Source organism: Corylus avellana, chromosome ca1 (genome assembly GCF_901000735.1).
Source record: "Corylus avellana chromosome ca1, CavTom2PMs-1.0".
Lineage (NCBI taxonomy): Eukaryota > Viridiplantae > Streptophyta > Magnoliopsida > Fagales > Betulaceae > Corylus > Corylus avellana.
The window spans coordinates 25,953,692-25,974,833 of record NC_081541.1 but is presented as its reverse complement, the minus strand read 5'-3'; the positions used below and the strand labels follow the sequence as shown (position 1 = coordinate 25,974,833).

The following is a 21,142-nucleotide window of genomic DNA, read 5'->3' as shown; positions in this document are numbered from 1 at the left end:
ATTGTCTTCCCTTCATGTCTGTCTGCTTCAAAGTTTCTCAACATGATCGTTCAATAACAAAGCAAACAGGTCAAGTATTGACGAATGACGAGGATATTCATTGTAGTTCTCTAGTTTATTTCCCCACCAACGGACTTGCACTTTCTCTCTCTTTTTTTTTTTTTCTTTGGTTGCTAAATAACGACGTAGATGTATGTCCGAATATTGATGCAACAAAAATAGTTCAAATTCATAAAATAATTTTCTAATTAAGGATCCACCCTTAATATGGCGAATTATATATTTATTACGTCAAAAAGGAGCAGGACGACTCAAAATTACTCCTAAAGGATTGGGTATACAAGCATCTTCAAAAGTTGCACTTTCATTTGCTCAAATTTGGAAGGTAGTTGTCTTCAAGGCCAGAGACAAAAAAATAAAAATAAAAAGTTAGAAAGTTAATGTTAAAATATTACTTGTCTTCAATCTCCAGAAAAAAAAAATATTAAAAAATTAGGGACATTGCTGATGAAACCCATAAAGCACTTCCGTCCTCATCTCAATCTCATATAGAAAACAAATATGTTTCTTTTTATTTTTATATTTTCTTTGTGGCCTGACTCAGAATTCATTCCAATCCTCATTCATTCTCTCTCTCTCTCTCTCCCTCTCTCTTTCTCTCTCTCTCGCTCTCTCTCTCTCTCTCTCTCTCTCTCTCTCTCTCTCTCTCTCTCTCTCTCTCTCTCTCTCTCTATATATATATATATATATGGGATTATCGATCACTTATTGGGAATCTTGTAGAAGAAGCTGGTTATTATACGTAAATCAAGAAGAATGGAGGGTCTTGTCCTGTGCTCTGCAAACTACATACCTTTGACACCTATAAGCTTCTTAGAGCGAGCAGCCACCATCTATGGTGATAAGGTTTCCATGGTTTATGGTGCTTGGAAAACTTCATGGAAAGAAACACATGAAAGATGCATCAAGCTTGCTTCTACTTTGGTCCACTTGGGGATCTCTCCTGGTGATATTGTGAGTTTTTGGCTTCAATTTTGATACACATATATAAATACTACGTACTTTCTTTTTTTTTCCTGATTAATTCTTATGGCTTTTAAGATGTTCTTTAATTTGTAGAGCTAAAATAAATAAAATTACATATGATTAATTATCTAATTTTTCATTATCTTGATTTTGTTTCAATTATAATGTGAATTAATACTATCAGAAATTAAATAGATATTCCTAGTAGAAATGAGAATTCTAGAAACGGATGGATATAATTATAATTAGGGCATAAGTATTTGTGTAAAGTTGGATAATGATCAGTGGGACTAATTAATGTGCATGCACATGATTTATTGCTTTCGTAGGATTGCCATATGATCAAGAGCAAGAAAGACTCAATTTTCATAATAAAATTAAGTGTAAAATACACTAACATCCCATATAGTTTCATACTTGGAACGGATTCGTTAATAATTATATTATATGGGAAGTGATTAAAAAAATAGAAAAACTTCACCCTGGCCTTTTGGATGAAAGTTGACAACGCATGCATGTATTTAGGAGTTGTAGGTTTAAAATCATTCATTTAATTCAAATTAAATTTGTATGAAATTCTATTGAGTTAATTAAATATACCTTAAATTATATATGTTCGTTAAGTTTGTATCTCCCAAGAAGATCTTGTGTTCCAATGAGAATTGCCTTGTAGAAATTGGACAAATATTTCACAATTTAAAATTTAATTTTTCTCTCCATTTTCGTCAATGAAAAATTAGAAAATGGGTGCCACGCACAGCCATACCATGCATGATGCATGCATTACTTTTTGACCAGTTTCCTTCTCTTTTTTTCTTGATCTTTGTACAAGTACAATAGAATATTGACCTTTTTCGAAAAGCCTTTCGGTCCTCTTTTGTGGAAAGTACTTTTTACTTATATTTCTTTTAATCACTTGTGGTATTGTGGTCCTAAGATTCAGCCCCCATAGACAGGAATCTTACTTACGTCTACATATCTTGTCTGTTTGGTACTGGACATGGCTTCATCAAGAACAGTGCCACCGTAGTGACCCAATTCCCTTGATCCGTATATTTTAGCTTCTACCACCTAACAAACATTGCATTAAATAATCAAATGATTCGGAATCTTTGCTGGTTTTGATATATTTTTTCTAGGGGCACAACCTTGGGGTTTGATAGGTCTTGTTGTTGTGTTGTATTGTATTGTTATTGCTGTTGTGTTGGACGATAGTCTACTTCTGCGTACGTAAGAGTGCACCTACTTACAAAATGTTGAAAATTTTAGTCAATGACGCAACCTAACTCAAACTCAACCTAAACCAATTGATTATGACACTAACCAAAGCAATACACAAAACAACACCCCTTATTCTTAGCTTATCCCAATCTTTTTACTTACAAAATGTTGAAAATTTTAGTCAATGACGCAACCTAACTCAAACTCAACCTAAACCAATTGATTATGACACTAACCAAAGCAATACACAAAACAACACCCCTTATTCTTAGCTTATCCCAATCTTTTTACTTACAAAATGTTGAAAATTTTAGTCAATGACGCAACCTAACTCAAACTCAACCTAAACCAATTGATTATGACACTAACCAAAGCAATACACAAAACAACACCCCTTATTCTTAGCTTATCCCAATCTTTTGAAACCCCTTTTTTTCTTTTTCTTTTTCTTTTTCTTTTTTCTAACTGATTGGGAAATTAAAAGGGTTACAAGGAATGATCATTACCATTCTTGATCCAAAAGGAATAAAGAATGGGGGATCCTAAGAAAAAACAAATAAAAATTGAAAAATGGGTGGGGCTCCCCAATAATAGACCCAATACAAACACTACAATGCAAAAATAAGAACAAATAGTAGGAAATGAGACAGACAAGTGTCCTGATCATCTCTAATTGGCCGTATAAAGCAATAACATAAGCAAAATGGGCACATATTCAAGTGAACCTATTTCAACCCCTATTCGGAAACTGGGACAACCACCGAAAGAAGGCTGAAGCAATAGATGCACTATTAGAGTCCGATGTAGGGACTGTAGAAAAGAGAAAAACCAACACAGATCCAGTTACAAAAGTCTCTGTGGAAAGATCAAACCTCTGAAAAGTTGGGAGATAGTAACCCAAACAACACAAAAGGAGCAAATGACAAGAAAAGCTGCAAAACACTAGGAAATAAAAATACAAGGAAAGTGATATTTTTGGATTAGGCTTCTTGTTTAGTTGCCTCCCATCAATTGTCCTCATGGTCGAGCTCAGGATATTACTGGTGTAGGAATTCGACCTCCTTCCTTGAGGCGTCTTCAGGTGGTAAATTCTTCCAGTGAACTAATGCCTCTATGACATATTTTATTCCTTGCTTGATCCATCTATAATCTCGAATGGAGAGGGGTTTGTTGTGCAAAAAATATCGCAATTGAGATAAATAAGGCTAGACAATCACACACAACATAACATCAAGATTTTAAATGGTTTCCTCAATGTGAGGTACATTCACTATAAAAAAAAAATAAAAAAATAAAAAAAGCTGTAAAAAAATAGTAGAAAAAAAATCACTCAAAACCCAAAGCTTCAATGCACTTAAATCTCACATTAAAAGAAAACAAAAGAAAAAAAATGCAAAATCTTCTTTTGATGGGATAAGATGGTGGCTGGTCTCTCTATTTTTCTCTCACTGTCACATGACTTCTATTTCTCACTCTTAAGGCTTCTTCAAAAGCCTGCATGATACCCACAAGAAGATAGAAAAAAAAAACTCCCTGTTCTTCCTCTCTAGCACCGGCTCTACAAAAGCCAAAATACCAAGAGGTGCAGCACTCTCATTTTCTTGAAACACAAATGCTAAATGTGCCATTATATATAGGAGACCAAGTCGGCTAGAAGTTCTCCTACTACTACACGTTCAATTGGTGAAAGACTCCCAAAGTAGAAAGCAGAAATAAAACCAGCAGGCCCCACACGAAACTTACCCGTCAAGGCACCCACGTCAACAATCTCCACCTTAACTTGAAGCCATCAAGTCTAACAATACGAATTTCCTCTAGATGCCTCCGCCAAAGTCCTTAAGGGCAATCAAAATCCACAAGTGCCACTCAAGTCCAGGCATCTCTTGAACTTGAGGGTAGCATTTGGTTTAGACAAAACAACATGCTTCTCTGCCAGTCCTCTCGGACACAAAGCTTTCTCTACTGACTCTTTCTTCCTATAAACCCATTTGCACCCTTTAGCCTTCTTTTTCTTGGGCAATTTTACCAACTCCCAAGTTTTACCTTTCTATGGTGACTCTACCTCTTTTGGCATGCCATCGTGAATAGACAATGAGTCTCCACTACTAGTTATCAAAACAAAGGAAACCATGTCTTCAAAGTCATACATCTATAGTGCTTTCTGATTACGTTTCTCTTGGCCACTTGCTAAAGAATATGGGTCTTCTTAGTGTTGTGCGCCTCTTAAAGATTCTTCATCATCACATTCATTCGTGAGTGAACGTTGGTCATCAAGCTCCACCTTCATGACTATTTTCTCTTTTTGGCTATCAGCTGCTGCTTCATCCTCACCCTTCATTAACGTATAGGCCCCATCAAACACCATACCATGCCTCTGCTGACAATTTTCTTCTTTGTGACTAGATCTTATAGCCTATAGCCCTTAACACCAGATTCTAAACCCAAAGATATACATTTTCTTGACTTTGAATCTAATTCCGACTACTCTCCACTTTGCACATGAATGTATATTAGACAATCAAATATTCTCAACACATAATAATAACCTGTTTACTTTACCATACTTTCTTTAAAACCTTGAAATCAATTATTGCTAATGGAGATCGGTTGGTAATGAAGCACGCAAAATTAATTGCCTCAGTTAGGAAACTCTTAGGCAATCTTCCATTCAACCTCATGCATTTCGCCTTTTCCAGCAATGTTTTGTTCATCCTTTCAGCAACTCTGTTTTGCTATGAAGTCCCTTTAACTGTGAAGTGACGAGTATTACCTTTTGTTTTGCAGAATCCCAAGAATGTAATGTTTATGTACTCTAATCCATTGTCATATCTTAGATATTCTAGTCTTCTTCTGCCTGCACCTTCTATTACTTGAAGATAATGAAAACCTGACTTGTGCTTCATAAAGTAAATCCAGACCTTTCTTGAAAAATCATCAATAAAACTAACAAAATAATATGCACCTTCGTTTGAAAAGAGCGCTACTAGTCTCCAAACATCGAAGTGAACATAGTTGAGAAAACCTTTTCTTGTATAAGATGCCACCTTAAAGCTGGCACTTTGTTGCTTCTCATACACACAGTACTTACAAAAACCCAATTTACATAACTTCACACATTTCAACAAATTCTTCTTATGAAGCTCAAACATATTGCGCTTGCCTCAATGACCAAGTTGCATATGCCACAAAACTGTATTATCATTTGTTGGTTTTGCTGAAGTAGATCCCGCAACTTCCACCTATAACTGTGTTCTCGAGTAACTTATAGAAATTGTCAATTTTCTTACCCTTGATTATCACTAAAGTACCTTATTTTCATAACTTCATCTTTAGCTGAATAACCATAGCTTAAAGAATTCAATGTGCTTAATGAAATCAATTTTTTCTTAAGATCTGGAATATATCTGACATTAATGAATATCCTTACAACCTCATCAAACATTCTGACTTTAATAGTACATAATTCAATGGCCTTACACATAGCATCATTACCTTTTAGCATTGTACCCGCATTAGAGGATTTAAATGTGTCGAACTACTACCTATTTGGATACATATGATACGAACAAGCAGAATCCAAAACCCAAGAGTCTATGAGAAAATTTGTATATGAGGAAATTGAAAGAACATATGTACTAACTTCATTGCCATCGAACTCGTCATTAGCCACACTAATTGAATTTCCGAAACCTTTCTAATTTCTTTTATCTTTTAGGTCTTGTTTCATTAACCTACAAAATCTACAGTAGTGCCCTTTCTTGTGACAATAATAGCACTTTACTTCTTTTGCATCTAACTTCTTTACCATGTGCCCATCGTGACTTAGACCGAGACTGCTTACCTTTGTCATTCTTCCCCTTAAACTTATCTTTTTCACGATTTGGCTCGAACCATGCCATAAGCCCATCAGCCTAATCATTAACAGGCTTCCTCTGCATTTCATTTTACAAGAGTGATCTAGTCACCTTTTCAAACGCAGGAGTCTTTTTCTCATACTTCAATGTCTTAACCAGGTGATTATAAGAAAGGGGAAGCGATGCCAACAAAAGTATCAATTTATCTTCTTCTTCAATCTTCACTCGAAAATTCAACAACTATGTATTTAACATGTTAAATTTGTTAAGGTGCTTCAACAACTTTGCATTTTCCTCCATCTGTAAGCCATATAACTACTTCTTCACGTACAACTTATTTGTCAAATTCTTCGCCATATACAAACTATCCAATTTCTGCCAAATTAACTTTGCTTTTTCCTCATCAATCACATTGCGCATACTTAATCTAACAAATTAAGATGGATCGCACTAGCAGCCTTCACATCCATCTCTTCCCAATCATCATTGTTCATCTTCTCAGATTTCTTTGCCTTTCTTAAAAACGTCTTGTAAACTCCTTGCTGAATCAACAAATCCTTCATCCTTCTCTGCGAAAGAGAGAAATTGTTCTTCCTATTGATCATTTCCATTGCATACTTGGTACTCACCATATTTATTGTCAATCTGAGTCCTGAACCTTAGCTATAATACCATTTGTTGGGCAAAAAATACCACAATTGCGATAAATAAGACAAGACAATTACACACAAAATAGCACCAAGATGTAAATGGTTTCCTTAATGTGAAATACATTCACTAGTGGAGTCGATCATGAAGAAATTCATTATGAAAGATGTAATACAAAAATAGTAGAGAGAAAATCACTTAGAACCCAAAGCCTCAATACACCTAAATCTCACTAGCACACAATAAAAATTCTTCCCCGAAAGAAAATACAAAAAACAAGAATACAAACACTTCTTTTGCTATCTTTTGCTAGGACAAGATGGTTGCTCGTCTTGCTATAAAACAACTCCATGCTCTTCTTCTCTAGTGCCGGCTTAACAAAACCCAACATACCAAGAGGTGCAGCACTCTCATCATCTTGAAACACGAAGGCGGAATGTGCCTTTACATATCAGACTCCAGGTCGGTTAGAATTTCTCCTAGCCAAAGAAGAAGTAAATTTGGGGAGCCCCATATAAAAGTTCATGCGTCAAGGCACCCACATCAACAGGGTTGAAGTTGTGGAATGTGATTGTCAAAGATGGGTGGTAGCTCAGTGGAAACCAATTCTTTCTTGAGTATGGAAATATGAAACACTTGATGAACCTTTGTGTGCTTAAGTAGGCCAATCTATAAATTACTGCTCCAATTTCCTCAAAACTCTAGAAAATCCTAAACACCGACTGGCTAATTTATGGTGAGCTCGACAAAAAGTGTTGCTTTGTTTGTATGGCTGGAGTTTCAAATAGACCCAATCACCAATCTCTAGATCACATACTCGGCAACCCTTATATGCATGTTGCTTCATACGATTCTTGACTTTCTGCAAATTCTCTTTCAGTGGTCATAGTAATTCATCTCATTCTTGTAATTTTTTATCTACTTCTTCCACAACAGAAGCGTCCATCAAATAGTTGGTGAGATTTGGGAGTGCTCTCACATAGAGTGCTTGGAACAGGGTGGTGTCGATGGGTTGATGGAAAGTGGTATTGTACCAGTATTCTACCCAATGTAGGTATTGCTTCCATTTCTTTAGGTTTTCGTTGTTAGGGCACGTGAGGTACTATTCGGTCTTCCAACTGATTACATTTGCCACCTTATTCAAAACTCCATACTTATGCTTGATTAGAAAGGAAAACGGTTGTACATATGCCACCCACCTAGCATGCCTCAACGAAAGCTTGTCTTGACTATTCAGGTGCTTCAATGCTTCATGATCCAAATATAAGATGAACTCATTATAGACCAAGTATGAACTCCAATGCTTAAAAGCCTGCACCAATGCATACAACTCCACATCATAGGTGTTATAGTTAAACTTTTAACGACTCAACTTCTCACTGAAATACGCCACTAGCTTCCCACCCTAGGCTGAACATCGCACCAATGCCAACCTTTAATGTGTCACAATGCAATTCAAAAGGTTGTGAAAAATCTGGTAACACAAGCAACAGAGTTGTAGTAAGCTTCTTCTTGATGACTTCAAATGCGGCAATTGCTCAATCACTCCATGAAAACCTTCTAGTTTTCATGCACTATGTGATTGGTACCATAATTGTGCTAAAATTGTAGATAAAGTACCGATAGAATGACGTCAATCTATGAAAACTCAAAATGGTGCTTTGCCATGGCCACTAATTTTGGCACACTACCCTGTATATGCACTTGGGTTTTGGTCCCTCCTAATCTAGCATTCAATGTGGTCAGTTGTAAATGGGCATTTTAAGTTAAACGAAAGGTGAAGGCACAGTCAATCGACACAAGGCTCGATTGGTCACTATAGGGTTCCACCAACAGCCCGATTATTTCACTGATGCCTATAGTCTAGTGGTGAATCCTATAGCAATACACACTGTTATTCTTGGCCATTTCTGCTAGTTGGCCTATACGTCAAATTGACATACAGAACATAGTTCTTCCTAGATTACTCACTAAGAATTTTTATATGACATCTCTTAACTTTGTGCACTCTTCATTTCTTCACCATGTCTGCAAGCTACAAAGAGCTTAGTTTCAGTGGACATGGTTTTCTTGCCTGGGTGCTCTTTTCTTGGTTCCAAGTCTAATTCATCCTTATTTATTCACCTTCTTGCCTCCTCACGAATATGTTTCTTGATATATGTTAATGATATTCATATGACTGGTTCTGACTTTCGAGAAATTTCTCAACTACTTCCCCATAAAAGGAATGAGGGAAAGAATCAACGAGGAATTCATAAGAAAAAATTGTGATGACGCTTGGTTCTGAGAGTTCTCTAGAGGCATGGTAATGAGAATAAGTATTAGCGTAGGTTGTGGTGGGATGGTAATCAGAGTAGATCGACAGCCAAGTAGAGCCTCTAGAGGTATTTGATCTTGACGAAACAATAAATCCATGAGAAGTTCGATAAGTTTAGTAGATTAGGTTTATATATTTTTTTTATTTTATTTATAGGTCAAGTGAAGAGAGGTTCAAAAAAGATACATATATTAAACATGTAACTTGATTGTTTTTTAATTATATACGGACAGACACATACATTAAAATCGGTATTTTTCGTTGACGCCAAGTTTGTTGAGAAATACATGGGACACTTGAATTATTTCTTGGTGGTCGAGGCTTTGTTGATTGATAGAGGGATGATTCTATTTCAGTAGCAGTGTATTCTTAATAATTTATAGCATACAATTATGGATCATGCTAAACTAGTATCTTCCCCTGTATATGGTCATTGCTCATAATTACCACAGTTCGTTGATGATTCATTTCACGACCCCATGCTGTACCGCAACATGGTTGGCACCCACCAATATATGTCAATTACAAGGCCTGACATCGCTTTTATTGTGAAGCGTGTCTGTCAATTTAAGCATAGATCCAGTGATCTCTATTGGGCTATTGTGAAACGTATATTACGCTATCTCAAACACACTATCTCTTTTGGACTTTATATACGATGCTGCAACTTTATTCAACTACAGGGCTTCTCTAATGCTAACTGGGCAAAATGCCCAGATGATCACTGCTCTATAAGTGGCTACTATGTGTTGCTTAGTTCCAATCTTCTTTTCCTAAAGCTATCGAAAGTAGTCTAATATTTTTGGTTCAAGCACGGAAGCTGAATATCAAATTCTCTCCAATACTCCTATTGAATTGATTTGGCATCATTCCTTGCTTCATGAACTTAGTGTCTTCTTACCTCGTCGCCCTATAATACTTCATTGTGACTCAGCGTTTCATGTTTGCACAAAGCATATTGAAAAATCGACTCTCATTTTGTCCAGAATAAGTAGATTCCAAAGCTCTTGTAGTGTGTTTTTTTTTTTTTTTTATCTAGTAAGGATCAAATAGATGACATTTTCACCAAGCCACTACTCTCTCAACGCTTTTCCTCTCTTCGTTTCAATCTTAACATTCAGCCCTTACCATTTAGCTTGAGGGGGCATCTTAGGACACCAAGTCAAGATACATTGCATCAAGCTAATTAACCAATTACTAGTGTGTGGCATGGATAACGATAAGGCTATAGCTCAACAACAACATAATCCAAGTAAGGATAAACAACTTATATACCAAAACACAGACAAACAGCTTAACTGAAACACTAAGGCCTCGTTTGGCACACGAATGACTATTCCTTTAGGAAATGAATCACTATTACTGGAATGAGAGAAGATGGAATGGAATAACTAATCATATACCTTAGATTGGTGACAACAAATTTGCTTTCATTGAAATTGTACCAAAATTACTAAAATACCCCAAATATATATAATAAAGTAATAATTGTCAATTGTACTAAATACCTTCCAAAGGAGTAGAATCAGATTGAGAAAAACCAAGCTCAGTCAAAAGCCCACGAAGCCATACAATCTTAGAACAAGCAGTAGACATTGCCAGGTATTCGAATTCAGTAGATGATTTAGAAACGCGAGCTTGTTTCTTACTCTTCCAAGAAATCAAAGAATCACCAAGAAACATACACAAACCCGAGACAGACCGCCGAGTATCAAGACATCCAGCCCAATCCGCATCACTGTAAGCAACAAGGCGAAAAGAAGAGCCGGTTGGAAAGAACAACCCATGGCTAGGTGACCCCCAAAGATATCGAATGATACAATGAACAGCAGCTAAATGAAGATGGCGTGGAGTTTGCATAAACTGGCTAACTTGCTAGACAGTGAAGGAAATATCAGGCCGAGTAATAGTCAAATAGTTCGAGCTGCATACCAACTGTCGGAACACAGTAGGATCAAAAAGAAGATCACCCTCCTCACTTCGATATTTAACATTAACCTCCATAGAAGTATCCACCGAAGAAGAATCCTGAAGACCAGCCAGGCTAATCAAGTCCTGGGTATATTTGTGTTGATTTAAGACTATACCTGAAGAATTAGTGTGCACCTCCTACCACAAAAAATACGTAAAAAGACCAAGGTCTTTCATATGAAAAGAAGCCTAAAGATTCCACTGGAGATGGGCAATCAAACTGGAGTCAATGCCAATAATGACAATATCATCCACATACGCAAGTAAAAGAACGAGACCAGTCGAAGTCTTGCAAAGGAACAAAGATGAGTCATATTGGCTTTGGACAAAGGAGAAGTGAAGCAGAGTACACCTGAATTTTTCAAACCATACCCGGGGAGCCTGTTTTAAGCTATAGAGAGACCGCTTTAACTTACATACAGCAGCAGATGGAGAAGAAAACAAACCTGGAGGAGGAGTCATGTAAATATCCTCTTTGAGATCACCATGAAGAAAAGCATTTTTGACATCCATCTGGTGAAGTGGCATGGGAGGCGGCAATAGAAATAATGGTACGCACTGTGGTCATCTTCACCACCGGAGCAAATGTCTCCTCATAGTCCACCCTATATTTTTGCTTGTTCCCCAGAGCAACTAATCGTGCCTTATACCGATCCAAAGTCTCATTAGAGCGAAGCTTAATCGAGTAAACTCATTTACAACTGATGGCTTTAACATTAGAGGGGCAAGGAACCACGTCCCATGTATGACTGTCCTAAAGAGCCCGAAGTTCCTCATCCATCGCTTTCCGCCAACATTCATATTTAACAACTTTAGAAAAGCATGTAGGGATGGAAATAAAAGACAAAGTAGTATTAAAAGAAGTGTGGAAAAAACCATACCGATCAAGAGGACGTGATACTTGGGCAGATCGTCGAGGACCAGCTTATGAACTATCTTAGATGGCGGGTCAATCTAAAGAGAAGTTGTCAAAACAGTTTCAAATGAAGGGTCAGTCTCGGGAAGGGGCAAAGTCGATAGACGTCGAGTATACACAATTCTAGGTTTGAATCGTTTAGGCAGAGAAGGCAATTCATCAAAACAAGGTAGAATACTAATCTCAAGCAATGACTCAACATTTGTAGAAAAAAAAACATTGATTCTCAAAGAAAACAGCATTATGAGATGTACGAAATTTGTTAAAACAAGGATCATAGCAAACATAACCTTTCTAAGAAATACTCTAACCCATAAAGGCACATTTAACAGACTGAGTAGAAAGTTTATGACGTTCATGAAGAGGTAAATTAACAAAACAAACACACCCAAAAGTATGCAAATTAAGATAGCTAGGATGCTGATTATGCAATCAATAATAAGGAGAATCAAAATTCAAGACCTAAGAGAGCAGTCTATTAATTAAGTAAATTGCAGTAGATAATGCATCAACCCAGAATATAGGAGGAACAGAGGACTCAAGCAATAAGGTGCGAATAACATCCAAGAGATGTCGGTTCTTTCGTTCTGCCACCCCATTTTGCTGGGGAGTATAAGGACAAGAACGCTGAGAGACAATTCATTTATGGTGTCAGAAATCATGAAACTCGTAGGACATGTATTCTCCACCAGAATCAGATCTCAAAATCTTAATACCTGTAGAAAATTGGTTCTCAATATATGCTACAAAGGTCTGAAAAATAGACAGGACCTCAGATTTGGCCCGAAGAAAATAGACCCAAGTATACCGACTGAAATCATCTATGAATGTCACAAAATAATTATATCGAGCATGAGAAATTACAGGAGAAATGCCCCATACATCACTATGCACAATATCAAAGCATTTTGCAGCACGACTACCATGAGAAGAAAACGAAAGAGTCTTACTCTTACCAAGTTTGCATTCAGAACAGTCAAATGACAAATTTTTAGAAACACGTTCTTTATTGCCTAACAAACCAGAATTTAACATATGAGACAGAATAACAGAGTTCGGATGACCCAAACGTTTGTGCCATACTTCATTCGGAGTGTTAACTGCCATACAAGCCAAAGATAAACAACTAGGAATTGAAAAGTGCAATGGAAATAATCTGCCAAATTTAGGCCCCTTCGCGAGCATCTTCCCCGACACCTGATCCTGCACAAGACAACCATCACGAGAGAAATAGACATCACAGTTTTTTTTCAACTAACTAGCTAACTGAAATAAGACTATTAGAAAGTCCAGGAGATACATAAACTTCTCTAAATGAAGGATTGATATCTCCTACATCATTAATAGCTAAATGACTCCCATTAGCTACTTGAATATGGGATGAACCATGATGTGGACGAACATTGCAAAGAGTATCAAACGATCTGGTCATATGATTGGATGCAGCAAAATCAATAAGCTCAGACTTTGACGAAATAGTACCATTACCTTGGAGCCCTAAGGTAGAAAAGGCTGACATAATCATCTGATGAACCATTTCAGGAGTAAGCACAGCTGATCAAGTCGTAGAAGAAGAAGCTGAGGACATCACTGGAGCAAAAGAGGTATTCACTACAGCCTGATAGGCAGTAGCTGGACGATTCTGGGGCCGAGTGGGACATTCTTTGATAAAGTGGCCCTATTTCTTACAGTAGTTGCAAGATTTCTTTGCACAATTGGTGGCAATATGACCATACTCCTTGCAACTAAAACATTGGACCTTGCGCATATCCTTACCCTTCCCTTTCCCATAGGCAGCATAGGCTACTAGATTCGGGTTGGAATCTTGCTGAAACATAACCTGTGTGAGAAGACGCTGCTCCTCGCGAAGTAATTCTCCAAAACAAACATCCAAAGATGGAGAAGGATCCCGGTTCATTAAATTTGAGCGAGTAACCTCAAATTAAGAACGCAATTTCATCAAGAATTGATCTCTCTTGTTCTGCTCATGAACAGCCTGAACAACAGAGAGAGATGCAACAGGTACCTTCGTATAAACCATATCAGAAAATTCTCCCCACAAATTCTGAAAGCCAGAAAATACTCCCGAATGGATAGATTGCCTTGAGTGTAACTAACAATCTCATATTCCAACTGAAAATGGTGTGCAATATTGTCCTAATGATAAACCTTCAGCAAGTACTCCCACATAGTCTTTGCAGTCTTATAGTGCCTTAGATTGAGCACAATAAGAGGATCAACAGACCCTAAGATCCAGGACATCACACGTGCATCATTGACCTTCCACTTAGCCAACTCCTTAGTTTCCGTAGGAGCTGGATCACTACCGTCAATATGGCCCCACAACTCTTTTCCCGTAACAAACAATTGAAACTGGAATTCCCAAGCAGAATAATTTTTCCAGTAAAAAGGATCCCAAAAGTCTCGCTAGAAGACATGATGAAATCAAAAATAGAATCAGAAATTATAAAACCTGATAAAGGAGTAACATGCCCACCAGATCTGTTGGATAGCAAGCCCAAGCCCACCAAACAGCACCCAAGAAGCCCACAGCCACCAAACAGCAACCAAATCCTTTGAACAGCAAGCCTAAGCCCACCAAACAGCACCCAAGAGCCCACACAGTTACCAATCAACAACCCAAACCAAACAGCACCCAAACCAAACAACACCCAAACCAAATAGTGCCCAAACCAGCACCCAAACCAGTCAGCAACTCAAACAGAAATCGCCTACAACATCAAATAGCCGATAGAAATCACCGATAGCCCAAATCACTGGGAACACCACGCCGACCACACTCACGTCACTAAATCCTCCAGAAATTGCCGAGAACACCATGCCGACATTACCAAATCCTCCATAAATTGCCGAGAACACAACCCCGACACCACAGACTTCACAGACCTCCAAAGAGTCTGCCGATAGCCACTAATCACCACAAAAGGAGTAGTTTCCGGTAAAAAATTCCCTACCCTTAATAGAAACTACCGCTACCCTCAACAGAAACTGTCGAATAGCAGTTTAGAGCCCACTAGAATTATCGACAATTTCCCCTGAAGTTATCGACAGCCCAAGAGACCAACCGCACAGTCCCGACCCAACTCAGAAAACTCAAATTACAACCCTAATTTAGATGATTTTGGCTTTAATACCATGTCAATTATACTGAATATCTCTCAAAGTGAGGGTTGCTCATATTATATAGGAATTGTATAGCTAATTACAGGTTGTATCTCAGCGATTACAACAATTTGGGAGAACAAATAAGGTAACTAAAATCCACCTATTAATACTATAGCTATAATACAAAAACATACCATAACTAGAGAAACTAATTATGGCTATATATATATATATATATATTTTAAAAAAAAAAAAAAAAAGCTAAAAAAATTGCTTTGAACATGGTTTTATATCTATATTTTTGGTGTTCATTCTTTGATTTAATTAGTAGAGCCTTTGCGAATAGACATGAGAGACTTTGTTCATCTATGTTAAAAAGCAATACATTTTAGTGTAGATTTGTGTTCTACTTCTAGTTTTAACTTATAAATTAGGGAAAATTATACTTTACCTCCCCAAAGTTTGGGGCAATTTTCAATTCAACATCCAATGTTCCAATTTTTGCAATGCACCCCCCAAAACTTTCAAAATTTTTGCAATTCGACCAATCCGTCAGTCAAAGCCGTTTTGACTGATGGAACAGTGATCACTGTTGGCATTTTGTTCCCCAAAATGCCCCCCATCCCAAGTTACTTGCAGCAGGTGGCTTGTTTGGTGGGTTCTCCCTGAAGTTGGTAGGTGAGGATGCTTCTTTCTTCCTGGTGGCTCTGGTTTCGTGTTTGGAGGTGGTTCTCAACTGCAATCCTCTTTCCGGTGACGATGTAAGCAGCATGTAGAGGCTTGTTAGTTACGACCTCTCTCCATGGTTGACGCGGGTAGCAGGGGTTCTGTTCGAGGGGTATGAAGAGGCTATTTTTTATTGAGGCCAAGTCTTTCTTCTTCTCGGTGAAGGTAGGTGAGGCGTTGGTTAGATTGGGAGAAAAAAGGAAGGGTTTTGCTGGTGTGGTGGCTCTGGGTCTTCAGTGTACAGTATGGCTGGTTGCAATGGTGGAGCAGCCTCATACCTTTGACACTACAGCAACAAGGTTGGTAGAAGGAATCCGACAAGAGGTCCATACTTCATGACTGCCAAGAATCACCCAAATTTGTTCGCACACCGCTGAATGATAAAAGCTTTATTCCCCACCCTAGAAGACTACACAAACACTTCGAGCTCTCTACTTAAAGCAAAGCCTCCATGGTGGCCAACAAACAACTCATAGTAGCTTTGCCAAGAAAGATTGAATGAATGGAACCCCTGCTTCTCTCAAAAACCAGCACAACGGCTTTGATGGGGGGGCATTTTGGAGAACAAAATGCCAACAATGATCACGTGCCAGTCACGTGATCGCTGTTTCGTTAGTCAAAACGGCTTTGACTGACGAATTGGTCGAATTGCAAAAATTTGAAAGTTTGGGGGTATATTGCAAAAATTGGAACATTGACGGTCGAACTAAAAATCGCCCCAAACTTTGGGGAGTAAAATGTAATTTTTCCTATAAATTAAAATTGTTATGGGTAATTACCTTTTCCCCCCATCAACTACAATGCATTGTCAATTTGCTCCCACGAATTGCCAACTTTACTGCCCAACCCTATCAGACTATCATTTTCTTCCCAAAACCCCCTTCTGTCAATCAAACTCGTTAAATTGGATGAAATATTCTCTTTTAAACGTTAAATTTCATTAAAAGACAAAAATACCCCCAAATAAAAAATTCAAACAAAAATATAAATATATAAAATATATAGATTAATTTAAAAAAAAAAAAAAAAAAAAGTGACCATCAAGGTGACCCGTGTAAGGTCATTTTTTTAAAAAATATATATATGTTATATATATATATATATATATATATATATATATATATATATATATATAATAATGATAATAATAATTTTTTATTTATAAAGTTAGAGTATTTAGGTCATTTCAAAGTTTTTAACAAGTTTAACCGACGGAATGGAGGTTTTGGGAAGAAAATGGTAGTATGATAGGGCTGGGCAGTAAGTTTGGCAGTTCGCGGAAGGAAATTAACAATGCGTTGTAGTTGATAAGGGAAAAGGTAATTACCCCAAATTGTTATTGTTTGAATGTATTAGTTCAAGTTCTAAGGATTTCTTTTGTTTACTGTATATGTTTAGAAATTAAAAGTAATTTATTTTCCACATTTATTTTATTTTATTTTAGATTTTCATAAAAATAAAATAATAATAATGGGTCTTTTGGAAAACCAATCAATTCCTCAATGAATAGTTATTCCTCTCCCATTTTATGAGAATAAGTATTTATCTTCATAAGGAAATAGCTATTCTAAGGAATGGTACAAGAGGTCAAACAAAAGAATAGTTATTCCATAGGAATAGTCATTCTACTATAAGGGCCTATTCCGCATATATACCAGACCGATCATAATCTTGTAAGTTGTAACTTCTTGTTGTAGCCAAAACAACTTTGAATTCATAAGTACACTTGTAAATAGTGATAAAACTCCCCTCAAAAACTACATATAGAAGAGAGTGAGATTTTAATTTCCATCATCTGTGTTCTTTATCTTTTAGTGACAATCACTTCTATTAATTTAACAAAGTTCATTATAATCATGGCTGATATTCTTCACTTTTCTTCCATGAGCAGGTTACAGCTTTTGCGCCAAACATTCCAGCAGTCTATGAGCTGCATTTTGGCATTCCAATGGCCGGGGCAATTCTCTCTGCACTAAACACCAGATTGGATGCAACCATGCTAGCATTGTTATTGGAACAATTGGAGGCCAAAATCATTTTTGTATACCATGAGTTCATTGAAGTTGTTCACGAAGCACTAAACATTGTTTCCCAGAGAAGCAGAACATCATATTATGTTAGCAAGCCACCCCAACTTGTTGTAATAGCAGAGTTTGATCAAACACTTAAAAACACCCCAGCTGGTAGCCTGGATTACAATGGCCTTATTGCAATGGGAAAAGCAGATTTTGAGCCTATACGACCACACAATGAATGTGATCCTATTTCAGTGAATTACACTTCTGGCTCAACAGGAATTCCCAAAGGAGCAATATACAGCCACAGAGCTGCCTATCTGAATTCACTAGCAACAATCTTCCACTGTGATATGAGACAAATGCCGGTGTTTCTATGGACCGTCGACATGTTTCGCTGCAACGGATGGTGCTTCGCTTGGGCAGTGGCGGCTCTTGGTGGCACCAATATCTTTCTTGGCACTGATCTCTCAGCAAAACTTATATTTAACGCAATTTTAACTCACAAGGTAACGAGAGATGAATTTAATCTTTTATTATATTCTAACATTCCCCATGCTCGTGAAATCGATCGGGGTTCATACTTAGAACTTCCGACTCTGACACCAAATAAGGCATCAGGAATTTTAAAAGATTAAGTTGATAAGAAACAATACATTTAATCATTTATTATATTCTAACATTCCCCATGCTCCTGAAGTTGATCGAGGTTTATACTTAGAACCTCTAACTCTGATACCAAATAAAACATCACTTATTCCAAAAGATTAAGCTGATAAAAAAAGATGCATTTAATCATTAATTATATTTGACATTCCCATGCTTGTGATGTTGAGGTTCATACTAATTAAAACTTATGGCATTGATACTAGATAGAGCATTACTTATTCCAAAAGATTAAGCTGATTAAAAAAGATAAATTTTAATAATTTATTATATATATTCTAACTTCTCCATGCTCGTGAAGTTGGGGTTCATATTTAGAACTTTGGGCTCTGATACCAAATAAAACATTATTTATTTCAAAAGACTAAGCTGATAAGAAAATATGCATTTAATCATATATTACATTCTAACATCCCCCATGCTAATGAAGTTGGGTTTCATACTTAGAACTCCCGGCTCTGCTACCAAGTAAAGTATTACTTATTCCAAAAAATTAAACTAATAAGAAAAGATATATTTAATTATTTATTAAATTCTGACATTCCCCATGCTCATGAAGTTGGGGTTCATACTTAGAACTTCTAGCTTTGATACCTGAAAAAGTACTACTTATTTCAAAAGATTAAGTTGATCATTAGAAGAAATGAATTTAATCATTTATTATATTCTAACAGGTAACTCACTTGTGTGGTGCACCCGCCATTTTGAAAATAATCGCGGATGCACCAACAAGTGACTGGTGGCCAATACCGTCCACGGTGGACATCATTGTTGCGGGCACATTACCGGCAGCCCAAGTCCTCAAGAAGGTTACCGAGCTAGGGTTTAACGTGAGCCATGGATATGGTATGACAGAGGCTCTTGGCCCAGCCATTGTTGAACCTTTGCAATACTCTTCAACCATCGATGAACAGACAAAAACAATAAAACGCCGTGAAGGGATCCACAACCTTATAATGGATGGCGTGGACGTAAAAGATCCCAACACCATGAAGAGCATAGCCTGTGACGGGAAAACAGTCGGCGAGGTGATGTTCAAGGGAAATACGATGATGTTGGGGTACCTTAAAAACACAAAAGCAACACAAGAAGCTTTCAAAGGTGGGTGGTATCGAACCGGGGATCTTGCAATAAGACACGTAGATGGTTGTATACAAATGAAAGATCGTGCGAAGGATATTATCAATTCTTCTGGGGGAGAAGTTATTAGCACGCTGGAGGTGGAGGCGGTGCTGCTTAGCCATCCGAAGGTGATGGAGGCTGCAGTTGTTGGGAGAGTGGGTGATGATAACGTGGGAGAGACGCCATGTGCGTTTGTGAAGTTGAAGGAGGAGGGTTGCAGTGCATGCATGGCGAAGGAGATTATTGAGTTTTGTGGAGATCGATTGCCAAATTATATGGTTCCTCATAGTGTTGTTTTTGGGGATTTGCCAATCAATTCAACTGGGAAGATACAGAAATTTGTTCTCAGGGAGAAGATCAACGCTATGGCTATAGCTAATTAACAATTGTTAATGCAGAAATGGCAGCTTAATTACGTTTATTGCTTGCTGATCATGTTTTTCTATTTATAATAATGAATAATTTGTATCTTGAGATGATGTTGAAGAGAAAAGTTTGGTTTTCTTTATTAAAAAAATAAATAAATAAATAAATAATCTTTAAAAATTAATTACATGAAATTTATTTAATCAAAATAGAATTTGAGTTAAATTAGGACACTTAAAGAAATCGAAATCCCATGCAATTTAAACTAAATATGCTGCTAGTGCTAGGGCTTTATCTCTAGGGTTTTAAAAACAAAATTATCTATAAATAATTATACTAACTTATTGAGTTTGATCCATTTAAACTAGGTTAATTATTAACATAATCTTTAGAACCTGTTTAGTTTGCGGAATAGACCTTTGAAATGAAATTGCTACTATTATGGAATAATCATTATTTTATTTGGTAGGAACCTTTTTTAAGAAGAATGACTATTCCCTTCCCAATAAATAAATAAATTTTCTTTCAACCCTTAAAAAAAATCTGGAAAACGTTGAATGGTGTGGGTATTTTGCTGGCCACTCACAGCAAAGCCGGGGGGTGGCCGATTGCACCGGGGGTGGTGCGGCCACCCACAGCATTCAACGTTTTCCTTTTTTTTTTTTAATTTGAGTTTTAGAAAAATAAAAAATCATGTAGGTCTTTTTAGTCATTTTGGTTTGATTCCAATTAGGGCCCATCTTTTGTTACCAAACTAAATAATAAAAATAACTATTCAATTCTACCGTCCTCCATTCTTGGTAATAACTATTTTGTATACCAAACGATTCCTTATGATTTTTTTTCCCCCTCTTTTAGTTATTTATTTTGTCATTTTCAAAAAAAAAAATTATTAGTAAATTTGATCTTAAAATTAAAAGAAGTATATATATATATATTCATGTTGGATTTGGCTTTATAAAATATGATCCCTAATGATTTTTACTCTTTTTTGAAATTCCTTCTCGTATTTCTTCTTTGTGTTTTTCCATGAATATAACTAATCTTTAGCCAAAAATTAGTAAAAATAATCTTTGACTAGCGAGTAATTCTAAAAAGCCTATTTGTGTCCTACTAAGAATGATGTGACTATTAAAATCACCACTGAACTTTTGATTGACCATTATTG

General features: G+C 36.8%; 1 protein-coding gene across 1 annotated transcript; it reads left to right on the top strand.

Annotated features, from left to right (window-relative positions):
* Positions 1-633: 633 nt before the first annotated feature.
* On the top strand, positions 634-20,029 carry LOC132167399 (butanoate--CoA ligase AAE1-like). The gene is made up of 3 exons (XM_059578362.1): positions 634-1,014; positions 17,697-18,329; positions 19,161-20,029. Exons 1-3 carry the CDS (start codon positions 817-819, stop codon positions 19,989-19,991), a joined length of 1,662 nt encoding a protein of 553 aa, XP_059434345.1. The 5' UTR covers positions 634-816; the 3' UTR covers positions 19,992-20,029.
* Positions 20,030-21,142: the final 1,113 nt, after the last annotated feature.